Below are 19,868 nucleotides of genomic sequence, written 5' to 3'. Positions count from 1 at the left end.
CCAACGTGTATCAGCTTGGGACACCCTGATTCCACGCAAGGATGTTGCCACTATTTTGCTTGTGACTTCAATGTGAAATCTCCCATACACGAGGGGGAACCCAAAAGAAACAGGAATTTTGTAAAAAGAAAATGTGTGTTTATTTTTTAGGTGTTACAAATTTAATCTCCTTCAAAGTACTGTCCATTTGATGCAATGCACCGGTCTAAACTCTTGCAAAGTGATGCCTTTTTTTCTTCATTTCTTTCATGCACGTAAAACGTTTTTCTTTGATTTTTTCATTCAGGGGAATAAAAAGAAGTCGCAAGGAGTGACATCGGGTGAATATGGTGGGTGATTAAGCTGGGTCATACTGTTTTTGGTTAAAAATTGTTTCACACTCAAGGCTTTGTTGTGGCATGTTGTCGTGGTGAGCCCACCACTCCCCACTTTGGAATTCCTCACACAAAATCCGTTGGCAGGAACTTCAGGACACCAGACAAATCAACAAGTTTGTCAATTGTTCTGCGACAGTCTTCCAAGATCAGTTCACGAATTCTCACGATGCTTTCATCTATTTGGGAGATTGATGATCACCCTGAGTCTGCAAGTGACAATTCATAATTCTTGAAGTGAGAAAACCACTCATAAACTTGTGTTTTCCCCAGAGCAGCTTTCTTGTAAGCATTACAACTGTTTTCCCTGTTGTTCAAAGTTTTCAGCTACCACAAGAATCGACGAACAAGCTAGAGGAACTTAAAAAAACATTTACTAAAGTCGTTTTCACGTTCAGAAGACACAACGGTGCTTATGGAGAAACCACACAGTGTTGCCAATACAGCGCTAGCTCATGTCGCCGGGAAATGATGACCTTCCTTCACAATGAAGGTGTTACATATTTTGTATATATAATGATAATTATATGTAATTATTAATATTAATATTATACTGTGAACGTTACAGTTACCCTTTTTACTATGATCCATTGCGATCACTACACACGCGAGTGTAATGCACGAATATGATACTTCAGAAATCACTTAAAAAAGTGAAAATCACTGAGAGCTCACACAACTGAAAACACTTTTTCGAGAGAGGGAAAAAGTCTAAAGACACACTCAAGTAAGGGGAACCTGGCACATGTGTTAGATTCAAGTTGCAACCCAAACAAACAAATGAGGTATGGCCCATGTGAACTGATAAGACGTGAATGACTCAAGCAAGGCATGTCATATTTCTATCTTGAAGCCCCATATTTTGTCACGTGTTGGAAAGCCTTTCAAAGGTTAATATGGTGTCTATGAATTTATGTGTACGTTGGAAACTGAAAGGTGATCTTCATTTCAGTATTAATGTCGACAGTAATGTAAACAAAAACAACGTGTATTTGCGACAGCACTAATGTTGCTCACAACAGCAGCATTGGAAATAATTGTCAATTATTAAATTTAAGTAATTTCAATTCTATTATAACAAACTGCATGAAGTTCATATTTTTACTGAATGGAAATAAAATAACAACTCGAAAACTTGGTGGTGATTAGCCGGAATGCTACGGTGAGCCAGCTCAAGATGGCCAGACAACGTCTCCTTTCTTCGCGTGCGGTTCGGGTTAAAAAGAAACTCCAAATGCATGGAAGTAATATTTCTGGGAACCTTTGAGTGGTTATAAAAAATAATTTCATTATTTTCTGCACAACTTTGTCGCTGGAAGTTTTTACTTGGAATTACAGAACAAAAAATGGTCAGCGACGACATTTTCTACTGCGCGAATATAAAAAATCTCCACATACTTTATTTGAATATTTTTTAATGCAAATATGCTTTAAAGTATTGATAAATTCTGAGTACCACCATTACCTTTGACAATTAAAAAACAGTGTCAATTTTTTTAATAACGAATGCTTCAATTTTACGGCATGTTTCAACGTTAGGAATGAAAACAATGTAAAAATTGTGTTTTCACAGAAAATTTGCGTTTTTAATTTATCTAAAATTATGTAAGCAAGTTACCAGTTTTTTGTGTTCACCATCGTATTCTCTACAAAATTTCCTGCAAAACTGCAGGTACCGATTTCACTTAAACTAAATTTGTAAATCCAGAAATTTCACAACAGCGTGCTCGTATTTCCCATAAGAAAAGCATTGCCCATAAGAGCCCATTGTGTCTTCTGAACGTGAAAACGACTTTAGATGGCACCACAACTTTACTCAATGTTGCCAGTTGGTAGACTGATGCAGAGGCATCTAGCGGTGGAAGCATGTACTACAACGGGCCTGCCAACCAGTGAATGATTCTGGTTTCTTTTGGGTCCCCCCTTCGCATTACTGGTTGTTGCTGGTATGGTAGGCAATGGAAACCTACATACTTTGAATGGCTTCTTGTTTCAGTAATGGTTGCTTTGTAGTTAGGTAAACATGATAAGTAGGTGGGAGCATGATAGAAATACATGATAGAAATAAATTGACAATGAAGGGGAAGGGGGTGTCTATGGCATTCATTTAAAGTACTATCCAGAGAGCTGCACATTGGCCAGATTCGCTTACTAGGCCCGCCTGGCTGGCTAGCATGCGAGTAAAACTATATACCTTGGTTTTGACCCGTCAAGCATCGAAAGCCCACGGGTAACCGGAAGCCCTTGCAAGACAAAGCTCGTTTAGCTTCAGCAAACGCTCGTTCCGGTTATGCACAGTCTCCAGATACATGAGTCACGCACTCACCATTGCCAACTTTTAGATTCTAAACTGGTCAAGGAGCACTTAAAATGTTCATCATGTTTATCAATTTGAAATTGCAGACATTTATTCCTTGGTAGAAAACATTTGTATCACTCACACCCAGTGGTGGCGATTGGGTTCCAAAACTAGGGAGCCAAGGTGCAAAAGTAAGGGGGGGGGGGATCAAGGACAGTTTAATTTCCCTTGGTACATAAGGTTAGCATGGTGCAAAAGTGGCAAAAGTGGAGGCAACTACCCCCTCTTGGCCCCGCCACTTCTGACACCTGTAAAGGAGTACAAACCAAGTTTTGCAAAAAGTTCCATCGTAAATATTTTGGAACTTTGTGTGACTGGTGGTTGTTCTACATTAAACATTTTTTGGGGGTGCTCCCCTATGGTGCAGTGTTAGTGCCATCACCTTGTAATGAAGGGGTCCCGGGTTCAATACCTGGTGGAGGCACATGGTGGTTCGGATCCCACTTTAACTATAGGTCCAGTCCCGATTAGCCTTATGCATAAATTGACCAAATAAATGAATCAATCAAACAGATTTTCTCTGTGTAATTTTGCCAATTCAATATCCGAATTAGTTGCTGAAGATATCCCCCCCATAACACTAAGGCACGATGGTCCATAATTTGCATTATACAGAAGGTTGTTTGCTTTATATCCGACCGTTTTCGATTTGGTGCTGCCACCTGGTGTATCGTAGTGGCCGCGGTGGCTCAGTCGGTAACGCGTCTGACTACCATGCTAAAGGTCCCGGGTTCGATCCCCGGCCGGTTCAAATCCGGGAACTTTTCAAACAGTGTAAGCGGCCCCGGCGCACACCCAGCGTCGAATAACATGGGTACCTGGGGGAAACCCTGGGGGGTAAAGGCGGTTAGGGGCGTGATGCTGATCACATCACCCCCACTCACGACCGGATCAAGAAAGTGTGGGACGTTACCCCCACACCCCCTATACGCCTTCATGGCGTGGTGCTATGCACAGGGGAACACTTTACCTTTTTTTTTACCTGGTGTATCGTGCTAGAACTATGGGTCTGCTGGCGGGAGCAGTGTTGCGTCTGACCTTGTAGGTGCATGAGTGTTGGTAGTGAATGTTATCAAATGGCACCGAAAATCAACCGGTATTGGGAGGGTTACGTAATGGCCCTTTTCCATGCTAAGTTTTCATATGTACGCATTGTGAAACAGTGTTGGGAGAATGGGTTAACACTCGGGGTGACTACTGCGAAAGCTATTGTGGCCCGTTACACACAACAGGCTCTCCTTGCAAAACATTCACCCACAAAAACCACCAGCAGAAGGGCTGCAAGCAAAGTGTCAGGGCTGGTGGTCACATTCGGGCGATCACATACCGTGACATTGACGGCAAGGGGCGCAGCAACTTTGTTCGTCAGTGCAGGGAAAGTTTCCCTCGTGGCTTTATGGTTGTGACAGGATTCGGATATGAGGGTAAGTTGATGATACGCAAGGTGGACAAAAACGTGAAGGTGAATGCCAGATACTTCCAAGACTCCATTCTGACACCTATCTATCGGAGAGACATCCCACAATTGTATGGAATGGATGCGAACCAGGTAATGATCCATATGGACAAGGCTTCGAGTCATACCGCCAGAACATCACTACGTTTTTATCAGGAAATGGCAGAGGAATTAGGAATTCATGTCATTCCATTTGAAGACATTCCTGTGAAAAGCCCAGATGCCAGTCCAATGGATTTTTGTGCATTTGGACTGTTGAAACGACGTCTTCAACATCGCTGCCCGTGCACCCTGGATGGTCTATGGAAAGCTTGCAGGGAGGAGTGGGACAGAATTCCCATGCCTGTCCTGTGCCGGAGTTTGCTGCAATGGAAACTGCGATGCCGGGAGATAGTCCACAATGCTGGGGATCCAATAGAACATGATCAGTGGTGGTGTCGCGGTATCTCTTAAGGTGAGTACCTGTCAAAAATGGTCGGATATAAAGCGAACAACCCTGTAAAAGGTTTTTGAATATTGTCATCTCTTTCAACAAATCGTTGTTTGCTCATGTTGTTGCTAGTTATCTAGTTCTACAGACCAGATTGATAGTAATAGGATGCAAAATATAATTGTTAGCTTGTATCTTCATATTTACACATTTCAAGAAACAAACGACATAAAAATGAAACCAAGAGAAGATTTACGGTTTCAAGACCTTTGAAACAAATTTGGAAAATATGTGGTAGTTGGTTTGACATAATAATGAAACTAATTTGAGAAGTTACAAAATCTTAGGTACACTGGCGTAACAACATATCGAGAGGCCCTGGGCGAGATTAGAATGCAAGGCTCCATCCGTTCTTTAAGTTTGAAATATCAATATGAATCGATACACAGTCATCAAGAAAATGTCAGCAAATTATCATATTTATATAATAGCGTAATAATAATAAGAAGAAGAACAATAATAAATTTCTAAAGAAAATTATATTTAATAGTACGCGACGAAGAAATGTACACTTGGCACAGCTATAGTAATACGCTGCTGGAATTTTCATTAACCAAAGTAGTAGTAATAGTACGTTTTTTAAGATGATATTTAGGCAGTAAGATAACTGTAATATCCTTCAATATGCTAAACTTTTTTTTTAAAAAAAAATCAGAAATGCAAACTAAGAAAATGTAAATATAAGCTATATATTATTTAATGAGTCATTCTTTGTTTCCTCATTTCAAAGTTTGTAGGATGTAAATGTCACAAGCCATGGCTTAAGTAGAAAATATCGAAGGACTCGCATAAAATGTCGGTTCTTGATAGAGTGGAGGAAGGGGGTGTGCTAAACCATAATCCTGTCTACCTACAAGCTCTTCGACACAATCGGTTTCAACATCAACAAATCTTAAAACGAATGATAGTCATTTGCCACATAAGTGTGAAATCTTTGGTGTAATCAATTGATACAGCTAATTTGACTTTTTTTAGTTAGCAATTTTGACTTTGTTGCACATTAATTGTACCAGTTAATTTTGAATTTTAGGACGTAGATGATGATAATAATAATTGTGAATCTCATTTTGTTTTTACATCTTAATGTTCTTGTAATATTAAATATTTGACGCAGTGGCGTAACAAAATCGTAAAGTATGCATCCACAAGAAACACATTTGGGTCCCTCAAGTAGCCTACAGTCAGATTCTTCCAGGAAATTTACGTAATTACTTAGAATGGCTGGTTGTGGCTACACTTACATATAATTATACATTAATAATTATACAAATTGATGCTCTACCTGTGAAGTTTTACATATTATAACATATCTTTCTTTGACATTTATGTCTTCAAAAGAAGAAAATACAAATACTTACTTATCCCCTCCCCTCCCCTCCCCTGCCATCTTAACATGTGGATGGATAAAATAATGATTTTTATTTATAATTTGGTATTTTTTTATCTAAATCGATTTATTTTATTTTTTTAAAAAAACACTTAAAATTGCTTGCATGTTTTTTGGCACCGTACACATAGACATATTTTTTATATAGAAAGGTTTTTTCTGATCAACGGCTCTGTAAAATATTTGAACAGTTTGATTAAAGCAAATAACAAATTACATGTAAATATGCATTTCTCTGTTTCTGGAACTGAACATAATGAACCTAATATGAAAATGTTTGTTGTGTGTGTTCATGGAACTATTATAATTTCAGTAACTTTTCTTACAGTGAAAATAAAATATTCTGGATGTACTTTATAATTTTAACTTAAAACATAATATTCTGGATGTATTTTATAATTTTAACTTGAAATATTTTTTACAGTATTTGTAGCCGAATTTTAGTGTTTTTAATGGTAGTTAGCAAAATATCAGCTCGCATATTTATTTACAGTTTAATGAAAATGACACTATTTACGGTTTAACATGATTAGTATTTTGTATATTATTCTATTTAAAAAATGTACTATTCTTGCTTATAAAAATTATTAAATTTTAAGGGAAATTTAAGTGCTTTTTTCAGATGACATATTACATTTACTTTCGTATGAGCTTCACCCCATCAGTACGTACATATAATTTGTTTCCTTTATTTCCTTTCTTAAAGCATTATAAACACCATTAAATGATTACGACATTAATGTACTTTCGCAAAAAGTGATTCTGATATCTACATATTTCTTGTGTACATTATTCTGTAATTGTATTTAAAGTGATTTCAATAAGTGATTTTTTAAAATAGAATTCCCTAATTTAAATCAAACCACCTTGCTTAACAGAAAGCTAGCTTCTGGGCAGCGAATGACACTTTTACTTCACATCATTAGATATTGCCCTTTCTCATTCAAGAGTGAGATTACTGAGTCCACTAAAGTTGGGCTGAATCATACCATTCTACACTACCTTCCAGAAGGTTTTCTTAAGTTTCAATTTTTAAAAAGATAGTTCTTTTTTCGTGGTTGTTACTTGAAGAGTAGGAAACAGTTGCGGTACAGGATACAGAGGACACTGGAAGCTAGTGCAGAGTTATCAAGGAGAAGAAACTTTGCCAAAGCACTTGATTTCAGATTTAAGCACATTCCTGAAACTTAGAACTTGATCAGGAAATTCGGAAGATAAATCATCTTTGTGCTTGTTACAGAGGGCAATAGCTACATCTGAAGTTGTAGGAAGGAAGTAAGAACTGCTAATATTATCCATGCCCTTCTTCAGTTTAAAACAACGGAAGCATTTAAATGCCCCATACTTTGCTCCGTGGCAGTTTGAGGTGCTTTTATCATTAACATATTAAAAACGGGTAGGCTATGCAAGGTCACGAGACAGAAGAAAAGCCAAGACAAAGCGCTTTTTATTCAAGAAAAGAATAAATGGATAAAAATGTCCCAGCAATTTTTGCTTTAATGTTTCACATGAGAAATGAGAATTATTTTGACTTTTTCGGAGCCCCTTGGGCTTAGAGCTCCCGCCCACCTCTGATTTGACATATTCATTCAAGTTATAACAAACTAGAATATAAAGCCATATAAAAACAAGAGGTTCTAATTTTATTGCCCACAAAAATTAGCCTTTTCTATTTTTGTCACTTCCATTTATTACATTTTCGTGTCAACCTCATGGGACACGAGACCCAGGGAGTGGTCGCCCACTTCGCCCACCCTTTGCTATGCCAATGGCTATACAACCTCAAGGCACCTGCGCCTAGCAGAAATTCAAATATTTCCATGCGTACTGAAATATAATGGCCATGGCAACACTGACAGTAGTGCTCGCGTCTACCTGCAAGAACTACATCGAGTCTCGCAGGTCTTCTTAAGACCCGGGTAAAGAGGCCTGTGTACAGCTGTGACGTGAAGCTTGCTTGCTCGATGTCGAACACCTCGGCTTGACGTTCATGTTTCATATTATTGTAGGCACGCCTCCTTGCAGGTGGGTTTCTTCCGGGTCTTGTGCAGGTCTGTGGTACTATACCAGTTTACCTGGAGTGACCAAAGAAAATAACAACAACATAAAGAAAATCAGTCAGATTGCTGGCGGTAAGATTTGAGCACTTACACAGTGTGTTCAAATGCTTTTTTTTTTTTTTTGTTTGTTAAAGGACTGTCATTTAAGTGTGTGACTCCTGATAATGTATTTTATTTGTCATTTGTTTTTTTCGGTCTGTTATTAGCAGCGAGTTTTTGTAAAGGAAAAATATTAAAGATGAGGTTTCTTTCACAGAAAAATTTATGAGAAAGGCTAAGGAAAGATTACGTAGAAATTTTGTTTGAAATATAGCAGTTATTTTGTGAAGTTAAGGCATTTAAAGGAATTTGTGTAACATTTTTCAATTTTAACCAACTTGATTATTATAATGTTCACTCTTGTCATGATTTGTAATGATGTACTTATTTTTATTTGAAAAAAAATAGGTTGTGCATTAGAATCGTTAAGAACCTTGAACTTTTTTATTTAAATGCATTCAATTCATATGTATTTTGTATACCTATGACCACTTATTTTATGTACAATCAATCATAAGTGTAGAAAACATTTTTTAAAAAATAAATGTAAACTTAGACTGAAGACTGGGGGAGGAACGAAATGGCTACAAAGGGTGAAGAGAAGGCCATTTTGAAAATAAATCTTCTTTCTTTTATTAACATGTTTAAAATAGATTTAAATTGACTGACACCTTTAATCCATGAACAAATCCCCAATTGGACTCCACTCCTGTACCCTTCTGATGGTGAAGAACTGGTTATTTTCAGGATTCATTTTTTTTTAAATTTATTTAAAATATTTGCAGCTGGACACACTGTTTACAGTATTTTGGTCACATTATTGGCATTGATTACCAGCATCTCAAGTTCATGTCTGGCCAAGGCACATTTTTCATACATTAATTCCAGTTAGTACATTCATCACAAATTATTTGTAATGGAACTGCTTAATGCAAGAAGGAAATTGTCTAACAGAAATATATGTTTCGTAATCCTCTTTTCAGCCATGATACTACATTAAAAGTATGGAACGTTGGAAGACTGGAAGAAGTGTGTAGTTTGAGAGGCCACACTGGTCAAGTTACAAGCGTGACCCTTTTATCTGCGGCTGCTTCTACAGGACTCTCTGAAACCTTGAATGTCCCTGCAGAAAGGCTAGCTCTAAGTGGCTCAACTGACTGTTGTATAAAAGTTTGGCAAGTGCTTCAAGGTTTGTCAACGTTAATTTATTCTTATACTTAGGAATCACACACCACAAAGAGCTTTAAAACATTTTGCAAAAAGGCACAGTTATAATTAAGGAATAGAATTTACTTTGCACAAGAAATCTGTCTTGTTTTTAATTTTTGTTTTTCACTCTTAGTGATGTCAGACATGTGAACCGAGTTGCAATTGTTTGAATTAGAATGTCGTTCTAACTTGTAGTGAAAGTATCCTTATTTTAAAAATATAAAAACGTGTGTTTTATTTTAAAGTGATCATTCGATGGTTGTTACCTGTCAGAATCCATATTCTTGGCATTTCTGAAACATTTTTTCTAAAAATAATAATGTTGATTAATGCAGAACAATTTTTTATCGAAGACAAATTGTGTCATTTTGTCTTGATGCTACAATAACAACAGTCAAAGGACTATAATGAATGAGTAAAGCTTGGAAAGAGAGTAATGTTGATTTGTATGAGTATGTTATTTTCAACTGTCCAGTATCTGAAATTATATCAGTATGAATATTGCTAGGTGAAGAAATTTATTGAGTTCGTGTTTCAAGTCTACTATGTGCCTCCAACAAGTACTGAATCTGGGACCCCTTGTATCTGAGCAAACTGGTATTGGTGTAACCCCCTCCCCCCTCACACACACACTAACATGCATACATACATACATACTATTTTGTGTGAAAGAAAAAATCCTGACATAAAAAAGCACTTACCCAGCTTCATTACCTCATCTCGACAGGTCAGCTTGTGAAGTCGGTATACACATTCAATGGAATTACACATGTTGGTTACTTGCCGGATGAAAAACTTGCCATAAGTGGAACTGATGGAGGAAAATTGGAACTGTTTGACCTTGAAAAGAGTCTTACTGTGGACTCTGTCAAAGCCTATGATCATTCTGTATGTGCTATGAAGGTGAGTGGCAATTTATAAAATTATAAACATTTTGAGCAGATTTTTGGAATGACACTACTGTGTAATCACTCACCAATGCACGAGGGTTGATCCTCTTGCAAATAAAGATGATTTCAGACAAACTATAGGTACTCTGGATCTGTTAGGATGTAATTTATTGAATAAAAATTTATTTTGACTAGCATGCAAGTAAATTGGATTTAAAATGTTGAGATCCTAGAAGTACTTGAATAGGGTGGAAAAACTGAATGTATGAGGACCATTCAAGTCAAACTGAAACTTTATATTTTTCAGAATAACTGAATGCACATATAACAGTTGGGCTGAAAAGTTCGTAGGCTAACATAGTAAAAAATATTTTTTTGACAAAATTCGATTTTATTATTCAATATAGTTGCCTTTGAGGGCGATACAATGATTATAGCGGTCATACAATTTTTCGATGCCATTTTTAGAGTACGATTTCTCTTTAGCCTCAAAATAGGCCTCAGTTTCGGCGATCACCTCTTCATCCGTGCTAAATTTCTTTCCAGCGAGCATTCTTTTAAGGTCTGCAAATAGGAAAAAGTCACTGGGGGCCAGATCTGGAGAATATGGTGGATGGGGAAGCAATTCGTAGTCTAATTCATAAAATTTTGCCATCGTTTTCATTGATTTGTGACACGGTGCATTGTCTTGATGAAACAGCACTTTTTTCTTCTTCAAATGTTTGCCTTTTTTTTGTGATTTCATCCTTTAAACGCTCCAACAATGCTATGTAATAATCTCAGCTATCTCGATCAACTTCACTTTACGATCATTTAAAATTATTTTGTGGACTTTTTGGACGTTTTCTTCGGTAACAGCCTCTTTGGGGCGTCCACTGCGTGCATCGTTTTCGATGCTCATTTCGCCTCGTTTAAATTTAGCAAACCATTTCTCAACGGTTGATTTTCTTGGTGCAGAGTCCGAATTATGTTTATCAAGCCAAGCCTTGGCTTCAACAGTATTTTTTTTCGCCAAAAAGCAATGCTTTATTAACACACGAAATTCTTTTTTATCCATTTTTTCACAATAACAAAAGCTGCTTCACTCACAATGCTATATCTCACGAACTAATTATCCGGCAGCTGTGAAATTTATACACGTATCTTTTGAAGGTTAGTACTAAGTAAAAATCACATGGATTTAATTCTAGTAACGTCATCTATGAGTCAGCCTACGAACTTTTCAGCCCAACTGTTACGTATATAAAATACACTATTTTTTAAGACACAAGTACTACTATTACCGCATGGAACACTAACATTGTAGGCGACATGAGTCACTTTCCGGCCCCTGTGGTGGAGTGGTTAGCACATCACGCTGTGATGCCAGAGGTCCCAGGTTCGAATCCCAGCCTGGGCATGGATGTTTGTGATAATCACTCATCCCCATCTTCGCAAATTAACATAAAAGCGAAGTAAAATAAAGCAAATCAATAAATCAATCAAAAACATGAGTCACTTGTTTAACAAGATGCCTGACAAGCCTGTGAATGCAAACATGGAACAGCATGTTGTGATGAAATTTCTTGTGAAATTCTTAAAGGACTTGAAGTACAGCACAGTGCAGTAAAGTAATTGGTGAAAATTGTTTAAAGATGGCTGTACATCAGTGCAATCGATCCTGGCCAAGGTGGCTCAGAGTCAACTGCAGTTTCCATGACACTCAGTGAATAATCTTTGAAAATTGATGGATAACATGTCTCCAACTTTTGGAAAAGATGCATTTTCTGTGATAAGTGTGAACAGAATCACAAAAACAGTCTGGTTTGATCACTAACAGTATTCTGCATGCCTGCATACTGCTCACCACATTACAAGAACTCGGCTGGGAATTACTGCCACATCCCCCTTCTAGTCCTGACCTCACTTCAAGCGATTTTTATTTGTTTAGGATCTTTAAAAGAGTACCCCAGAGGTGAGCATTTCAGCAGTGGCGAACTGGTGAAGCAACAGTCAGTTCATGACTTTCAAAAGTCACAGTTTGACTTCAATGCCACTCAGAATTATTTCAATGGTATGTTTTGTAATAAATATTGCTTAGATTTCAGGTGGCATAGTAGTAACATCATGCAGTAAAGGGCAGCTGAAGATGCTGTGTGTGCGAAACAGGAAACTGCAGTGCTTGAAGTGCTTCACAGGTTTTACAAGTGACAGACAATTGCCAGTCACAGTAAGAAAAGTCAGGTGCATTGAGGTTCATGGTGGGAAAATTTTAGTAGGAGATCAACACAGAAATCTGAAGATTGTTTGCTGGAATTCAGGTATTTATGTCATGTAGTATCTGTAATAATTAAGTTGTAAATTAATTATATCCCTAGCCATCATCTGTGGCAGAGTGGTTAGTGTAGCATGCTATCAGTTTCAGGTGTACTACATCAGGTATCAGAAACTTCATTTGATATCTTCACCAACTTACGACGTCACTCTAAACAACTGCAGAAGACCAAATACAGGGAATACATCGGTGCTATCACTCACAAACAATATCAAATCAAATCCCAAACGTTTTTGGTCACTAATCAACTCAAGGAGGCAAAATTCCCGAATACCTGTGAAAGTAAAACATGACTCAGTATGCGCAGAGGGCCCTGACAAAGCTAATCTTTTTAACTTTTTTTTTCTCCATAAATACAACCTCAAATACACGGCTTCATCCCTTCCCAACCTGTGCCCAGTTTGCTGTCACTATAACGTCTCTCTCCACATCTCCAGAAGAAGTGCAGTACATCCTATCTTCAATGCCTCAAAATCGCGCCAATGGTCCTGATGGAATCCCTTCTATTTTCCTAAAAAACGCTGCTTCTTCTCTCGCTATTCCCTTCTGTATTTTATTAAACGGATGCTTCAATGGGTACATTTCCAGATTCATGGAAAAATGATAATGTGGTACCATTATATAAATCTGGAGACAAGTGTGCTGTTTCTTCTTAAAGGCCTATTTCCCTTCTTTCACCACTTTCTATCACCTTATAACCAACCAAAGGTTGGGTATACATCCCCAATACATACAGGCAGCACTCCACTCCAACCAAAGTACAAGGCCAATTCAATTCAGGTAGAATTAATAGGAATAGACATTCCCAGATATGTTAAGATTAACAGAAATTAGGCCTAATTAGTAAAAGTATGATATAACATCGAAATATTAAGTAATTAATAAGCCCCAGACCAAAATTCATTGGTTATCAAAAAAACAACCTTTTGTTTTTAGGTAGAATTCAGAGAGCACATGTTATTTTTCATGCAAATTTTTTATTAATACAGATATTTTCAGGATAACATTTGTGCAAGCACAAATTAACTTGCTTTCCCTGAAAATAACTCCAAGTCACAATTATATGTGCAAACAAACCACAAAAACATCAAAAAATCGATGTTTTTGGACAAAAGACAATCGGTCTCACAGCACCAGAGCCATCTGGTGAGAGTCAGTGGAACTAGCCCTGACTAGACTGCCATCTATTGGGCTTCTCAAGGTACTTGATTAAGGCAAGTAACACAAAGTGCTGTGAACCAATCAGATGGCCTCATGGGCGTGGCTACCAGACAATGAGTCTGAGATAGCTTTTAACATGAGAGGAAGCCATCTTGATTTCACTCTGTGTGAATAGTTGGTACAGTTAACATCGCTCCAAGTTTTGGGCCAGAGTAGGCCAGTGGAGAGAGGACAATGGAATAGCCATTTGTGTTCCAACATGTGAAGTATCTATTAAAAGGTTGGAAATAGTCCTGTAGTGTATAATATAGACGAATTACAGCACTTGAAGTGCCATAAAGTGCATGGAACCAATATCCATGAAAATTCGGAAATTTTCAAAACCACATGGTGAGGACAATGAGCCTCCAGGAAACCATGATGCTTTGTATCCAAAGACATCCACGATTATTCGGCCCATCCTTTGTGATATAGCTCCCTGAAACAGTTCATTTGCAAGCCAATACCCATATGTCTTAATATACCGCTATATTTTTAGTGCAGACCCACAAAAATCCCCCATTTATAGTTGGAGTGACAAGTGTGTGCAACAAGGCCCAGGTGTGGTAAGGTGAATGCAGAATATGTAAGTACCATGTTTTTGTTACCCATTTTGTTGGTTTCCTATGTAAGAACAAACCTATAAGTTTGTGCAGTGCTTGTATATAGTTAAATGTGATATTTCCCAGAATATTAAATGTGTCTTTCCAACATCTTGATCTATCAATTCATATTTGGGCGGGTAAGTCCGGGAAGCGTACCTCTCGCTCCGGAATAACTAGGCTGAAAGTCCCTATGATAAACCAGCAATCATTCCTCGGAATGGATGCTGGTCTACTGGGGACATCCTCCATGTTAATGGTCACTGGAGGACAGCGTAGAGCTGCACGGGGATGGGTGCGTCCAGGTTGCACAGCAGAGTAGTTTCGTAGGTTCAATCAAGCCCAGAGTGGGTGAGTAGGTTAGGTTAACCTATCCTATTGTTCGGCAACGTAACCTGGAGGCACGTATCCCTGGACCAGCCGCGTAGACGAAGCCATTCGACTCCCGAATATATCGTCTGTCCTTTGTCTCGCTCGCAAACGCGGATCGCAAGATTATGAGACTCAATACCGGCACTCCCCAAATATGAATACCAGATCAAGGTCGCTGGAACGGCCAGCAGGTCGTGGGTTCCCACCCAACGGTAGTGCAAGTACCATGAATAACCCCCAATTTGACCTCATTGTATCAATGCTCCAGGAGCAAGCGAAAGTCTCTGAAAGCGTTAATCAGAAACTTGATGTTCAGGGTAGGGAATTTGCCAAGGCATCGGCGGAAGTAAATAGGAAACTTGAAGCCGTAAGGACGGAATTCCAGGCCAGACTGGACTCCATCCACAATGCCACCACAAAGACCTCAGAATTGTTAACCAAGCAAGTAGCGACCAACACCAATAGAATTAACCAAATAGAGATCCAATGTAATGACTTAGAGTCAAGGTTAGAAAGGGATTTTACACAAGTATCAGGCCAGATTTCGCAACTGAGGGAACTCGTTGGCGAAGTGCAAGGCGGTGACAATCAGACCACCACAGCTCAAATTCTAGGGAGGTTAGATGCCCTAGAAAATATATGCAGAGAGCTCACTTGCAGTGACCACATGGTCACGATCGAGAACAGGGTTCTCGAGCAAGTGAGGAAGGAAATGCCGAACTGTCAGGCGGAAGGCCGCAGCTCGCATGTATGCATTTCCGAGGGCCAAGTCACTGAGCAGCGCACCTCCTCACAACAAAGGGTTGGTGAGGAGCAGCTGCCAGCAGAACAAAGGTCTGACGATGCAAGCCTGATGAGGATTCTTGCTTGCCTGGAGGGGATGGAGAGACGAATTACTCAGTCCACCCTTCCACTTACGTCAGCCACCAAGCCCGTCTCACCTGCACGGAATGTGTCTGTCCACCAGGCCTTGTACCAAGCCAAACGACGACCTAAGGGTTACGAAAGCTCTGACCAGAGTAGTGGCTATGTGTCTCCCCCTAACAAGTACCACCCACTTGGTAACTCCCCGGAATCCAATTCCGAAAGCTCGGACGCCGAAGTCCGCAGCCAGAGGAAGAGGAAGAACCGGAGGAGGAACAAGAGCAAACCTAGGGTTAGGTTTGCTGATCTCAAACAGCTCCCAACCTTTAACGGGCAGGGGAACAGGCTGGCCTCCGATTTTGTGCAGGAGTTTGAGAGAGATCTCACTCTCCTGGAGGTAGATTTGGCGGATGCCCTCCAAATAATCTCGTTCTGTCTACGGGACGAGGCAGGGCAGTGGTACGAGAGGAACGAACGAAAGTTCAAGTCCTACTCGGATTTCAAAAGGCAGTTCCTCTCATATTTCCAAGGGGATGGGTGGAGAGCTTCTTCCCTGGCGAAGGCTCTCAACGAAAGGTACAACCCATCCCAGCATAGATCAGTGCACAAATATTTCTGGCGCCAAGTCAAAATGATTAGGCTTGCGTTGCCAGAAATCGCCGACAACCAGGTTTTCACCGACGTTGTGCAACAGCTGCCGCGCAGCTTGAAGGACCAGTTAATCCTGGCTCCCTTCGTCTCTCTTCAGGAGGTGGCCAACTCCATACTTCGGTATGAGAGTGTGCAAGTGCCACAATATCCTGAGAGGGAAGTTGCAAGGCCAGCACGATCCAATTACGGGAAAACTACGACTCGCATTAACCGGACCTATGTGAGTCGTGGTCAGGGTGAAGCGAGCGGTTCGTCCAAAAAGGACGACGCTCACATGTGCAAATCTGCGAGGGGCTCCCGGCCTAAGGAGTACCCAAACAGAACCAAGGTAGACCGGAGAAAGGGTGGAACGTCCCAGCGTAAGAGTTCCGCCAGCTCACACGGGTCTTCCGAGCATCTCGCTGAGGTGCATCCAAATGTGCACAACCAGGGAAACTAGGTAGGCAACGTCCTGACGTGGGGAAGGGCGATGCCAAACCTAAACCTATCCCACAATGTTCAGATTCATGCAAGCACACTCCACTGATAAATCAATATCAGGCAGTAGGTGACTCAATGTTGCCACGTCTTGCGCAAAGAAAATTCGGGTATCCTGTCCAAAGAGACAGTGATGGTAATTACCACATCGGACTTTGCATATCTGGACAAACCTCAGCGCAGTTGCTCAGTGCTTTGAGAAGGGAAAAGTGTGTTCATAAAAATGTGTTATTAATGGTATCCACAAATGATATGCTCCGAGGGAAGGACACCAACCAGGTGTTCCGGAACCTCCAGGATATCATTTACACCCTAAAGAGGAAAGGTGCTCAGAAGGTCATTGTTCTGACTCCTCCACCAGTTCCCAGGTTAGCCAATGAGAACCGACACAGGTTCTGGGCCATGTATGACTCACTAATTGCAAAAATATTATCCCTTGATGATAATAGCAATGTAAGGGTTCTGGATTCCTCATCGAAATTTGTGCACAAGGGCCAAGAAATGAACATGTCGCTGTTCGAAGAAACCATGGGTTACGGTCAAAACATGAGACCCGACCTGGTTCACTTCAGCCCACGAGGTATGGATACCATACTCGAACGCACTCGATGAGGTAAAATGGTTCACCAAACCAGGTCACACACCCAAGGGTAGACAAATGGAATCTCAACAGAGCGAGATGAATGCCATTCTGCCCTATGAGCAACCCTCGGGAAACTAGCCTGTGCTATTCTCGCTGGGGGTGATGGTGGCCAGGGTGTAACAATTCCTACTCGGTTAGTAAGCATGGAATTCAATAGTGAGGAAACTCATTGATATATGTTTTGTACATTTTTCACTTCCCCAAAGAATCATAGTAGACAATGGTCCCCAGTTAGGGCCAAACAATTCACTCAGGAACTCCGTTATGGAACACTTCCATATTCCTACAGGTGAACAAACCGAATGGGATCAGCAATTGTTCATGGCTGTATCCCGGACGGCCGAAAGGCGAAACAAAGCCAACAATAAGGTAAATGAGTCACAGCAAAACAGAACTGTGATCAAAGTGTATGATTTAGTTTTTCTTAAATCCCATCTCCAAAGCAAAGCTCTAGAGGGACAGACCCACAAATTGTTCCACACCTTCTTCGGTCCATTAGTTTGTAGTGATCAGGTGACGGATAACATATTTAATCTTGTTCATTGTGTTAGCGGTAAGAGCCTACCCAACCAACATGTCAATAACATGAAGTTGTGGAGGTGTAGCTATAAGGTGTATAGTCATTACATTGAGAAGCTCAGACTACTACATCCGGTGTTAGCATCAAGAGTACCTCAAAGAATTTAATTCAAGCCAAGGGGCCTCTGAATTCAACGAGGACTCAACCTCAATCCCGACGGGGTGCAGCCGTTTCCCTACGACTTGCTTTGTCTGTTGGTAAGACGAGTAACTGCGCACAAATGGCTCCACCCTCGTACCCTTGTGATACTTCCCCATGGAAACTGTAGAAGTCTGCTCGTCAGCTCTACGTTTCTTCCTAAACCCGATATCAGTAGGACCTAGGAGAGAAGTACGCGACGGTACGGCTCCTGCGCTATAGTATTAGTCGCATAAGAGGTATTGGTATCCCTCTAGCGCATCCAGGGTAAGACGCACGGATAGGAGTGTACAACAGGTACAAGATGAGGAGAAAAAGCTACACATTTTTCGAACACTAGTATTAATATATGTTAAAGGTCAGAGGTTTTGTGGATGAGGTTCTGTCTGGTCTGTGACATTCACCCATTTGTACATAGGGTAGAAAAATTTATGTCAAGATCGTGTAAGGGATTATTTTATCATTGTATGCAAAAGTCAATTTCATTGTTGTATACAAAAGCCTATTTCATTGTTGTGTACAAAAGTATTATTTCATTGTTGTATACAAAAGTATTACTTCAGTATTATATGCCAAGGCAATTTCATTGTGGTATAGAGGGTAATTTCATTATTGTCTACCAAGACCATTTCTTTGTTGGACACAAAAGTGAGTCCAACCGTCATATAGAGATTTATTTCCCTATGAGTACAAATCTATGCTAGATCACTCACTACCAATCAAGCAAAATATTGTTTAGCAATCATTGGGTATGTGCACTACCGATGGGTTAGGTTCGACCAAACCAGGGTTAGCGGTAATAGAAATATGCAAGCACCCCCAAACATATAGGGTTGTTTATGAGGAACAACCCAAAACCAACAAGGGTAAGGTCAAAGCCTGCGTGTGAAGTGGGGCCAGTGAGTACATCACTCCAACTCCCCCTCAGTGTCACCACAAAACCCCGGAGCAAACACACAAAGGTGCATGGTGTCATAGGCAGCAGCAGACCTCCAAGCATATTATACCAGGAACTAGAGACAATCTTTTCAGCGTTCCAGCAATATGGGGAAGCAGGGAGTGTGTCAGGGGTTCGTAATCGAACATTGACATCCAGAAACGAACCACCATGACAATCCTACAAACTTCACAAAATGAGTGCATTCCACAGATTGTACACAATCCCAATGGACAGCCAGGTCGAAGCATTGCTCGGCCAAGCGAGCAACAAAAACTTTTGATGGCAACGCAAAGTGCACAAAGCCAGGCGACAGGGATCTCCACCTAAGGAGATATTGAAGAACAATTGTGAAGTGATCAAATGTGGACAACATACCAAGGTGTATGATGAACATTTTTTGAAGGTACTGCACCCTCAAGTGAATGAGGGGCAGAGACAAGTAGATACACATACATCTAAAAATTACTATGCAGCTCAGGTCGAGTACAAAAACTGTATTCAGTGCGACAAAAAGCAGACATTATAACATGAACATTTATTGAAAACGTTTAAGTGTGTGTTATTAACCATGTATATACCGTCTAGGAAATCGTTCGATATATCGAACAGAACAATATCTCAAACATATATCCAAGTGACGGGCAAGAATAATTGCAAATTTATTTTCTTTCATGTATATGTTCTTTTCGGACCAGCGTGGTCAACGATTCAGTGTGTATATAAATATTTTTGTGTATGTATTTGGGTATAGTGTAGTAAAGGGTAAAGAAAAATGATCCGCTTCACGTATCCTTTTTCTTTTCCCGAGGGCCCGGGATATGTA

At 39.9% G+C, this 19,868-nt stretch overlaps 1 protein-coding gene across 1 annotated transcript in view; it reads left to right on the top strand.

The window, feature by feature from the left end:
- Positions 1-19,868, top strand: part of LOC145986439 (uncharacterized) — a 50,469-nt gene that overhangs the window by 9,739 nt on the left and 20,862 nt on the right. Inside the window, exons 4-6 of the mRNA XM_083120456.1 lie at positions 9,149-9,354; positions 10,102-10,277; positions 12,345-12,564. Coding sequence (XP_082976582.1) covers positions 9,149-9,354; positions 10,102-10,277; positions 12,345-12,564 — 602 coding nt within the window. The remainder of the gene's footprint in view (positions 1-9,148; positions 9,355-10,101; positions 10,278-12,344; positions 12,565-19,868) is intronic.

Source organism: Lepisma saccharinum, chromosome 4 (genome assembly GCF_977018435.1).
Source record: "Lepisma saccharinum chromosome 4, izLepSacc3.1, whole genome shotgun sequence".
NCBI lineage: Eukaryota > Metazoa > Arthropoda > Insecta > Zygentoma > Lepismatidae > Lepisma > Lepisma saccharinum.
The sequence above is the reverse complement of the archived record's forward strand: the minus strand, read 5'-3'. Positions and strand labels throughout refer to the sequence as shown.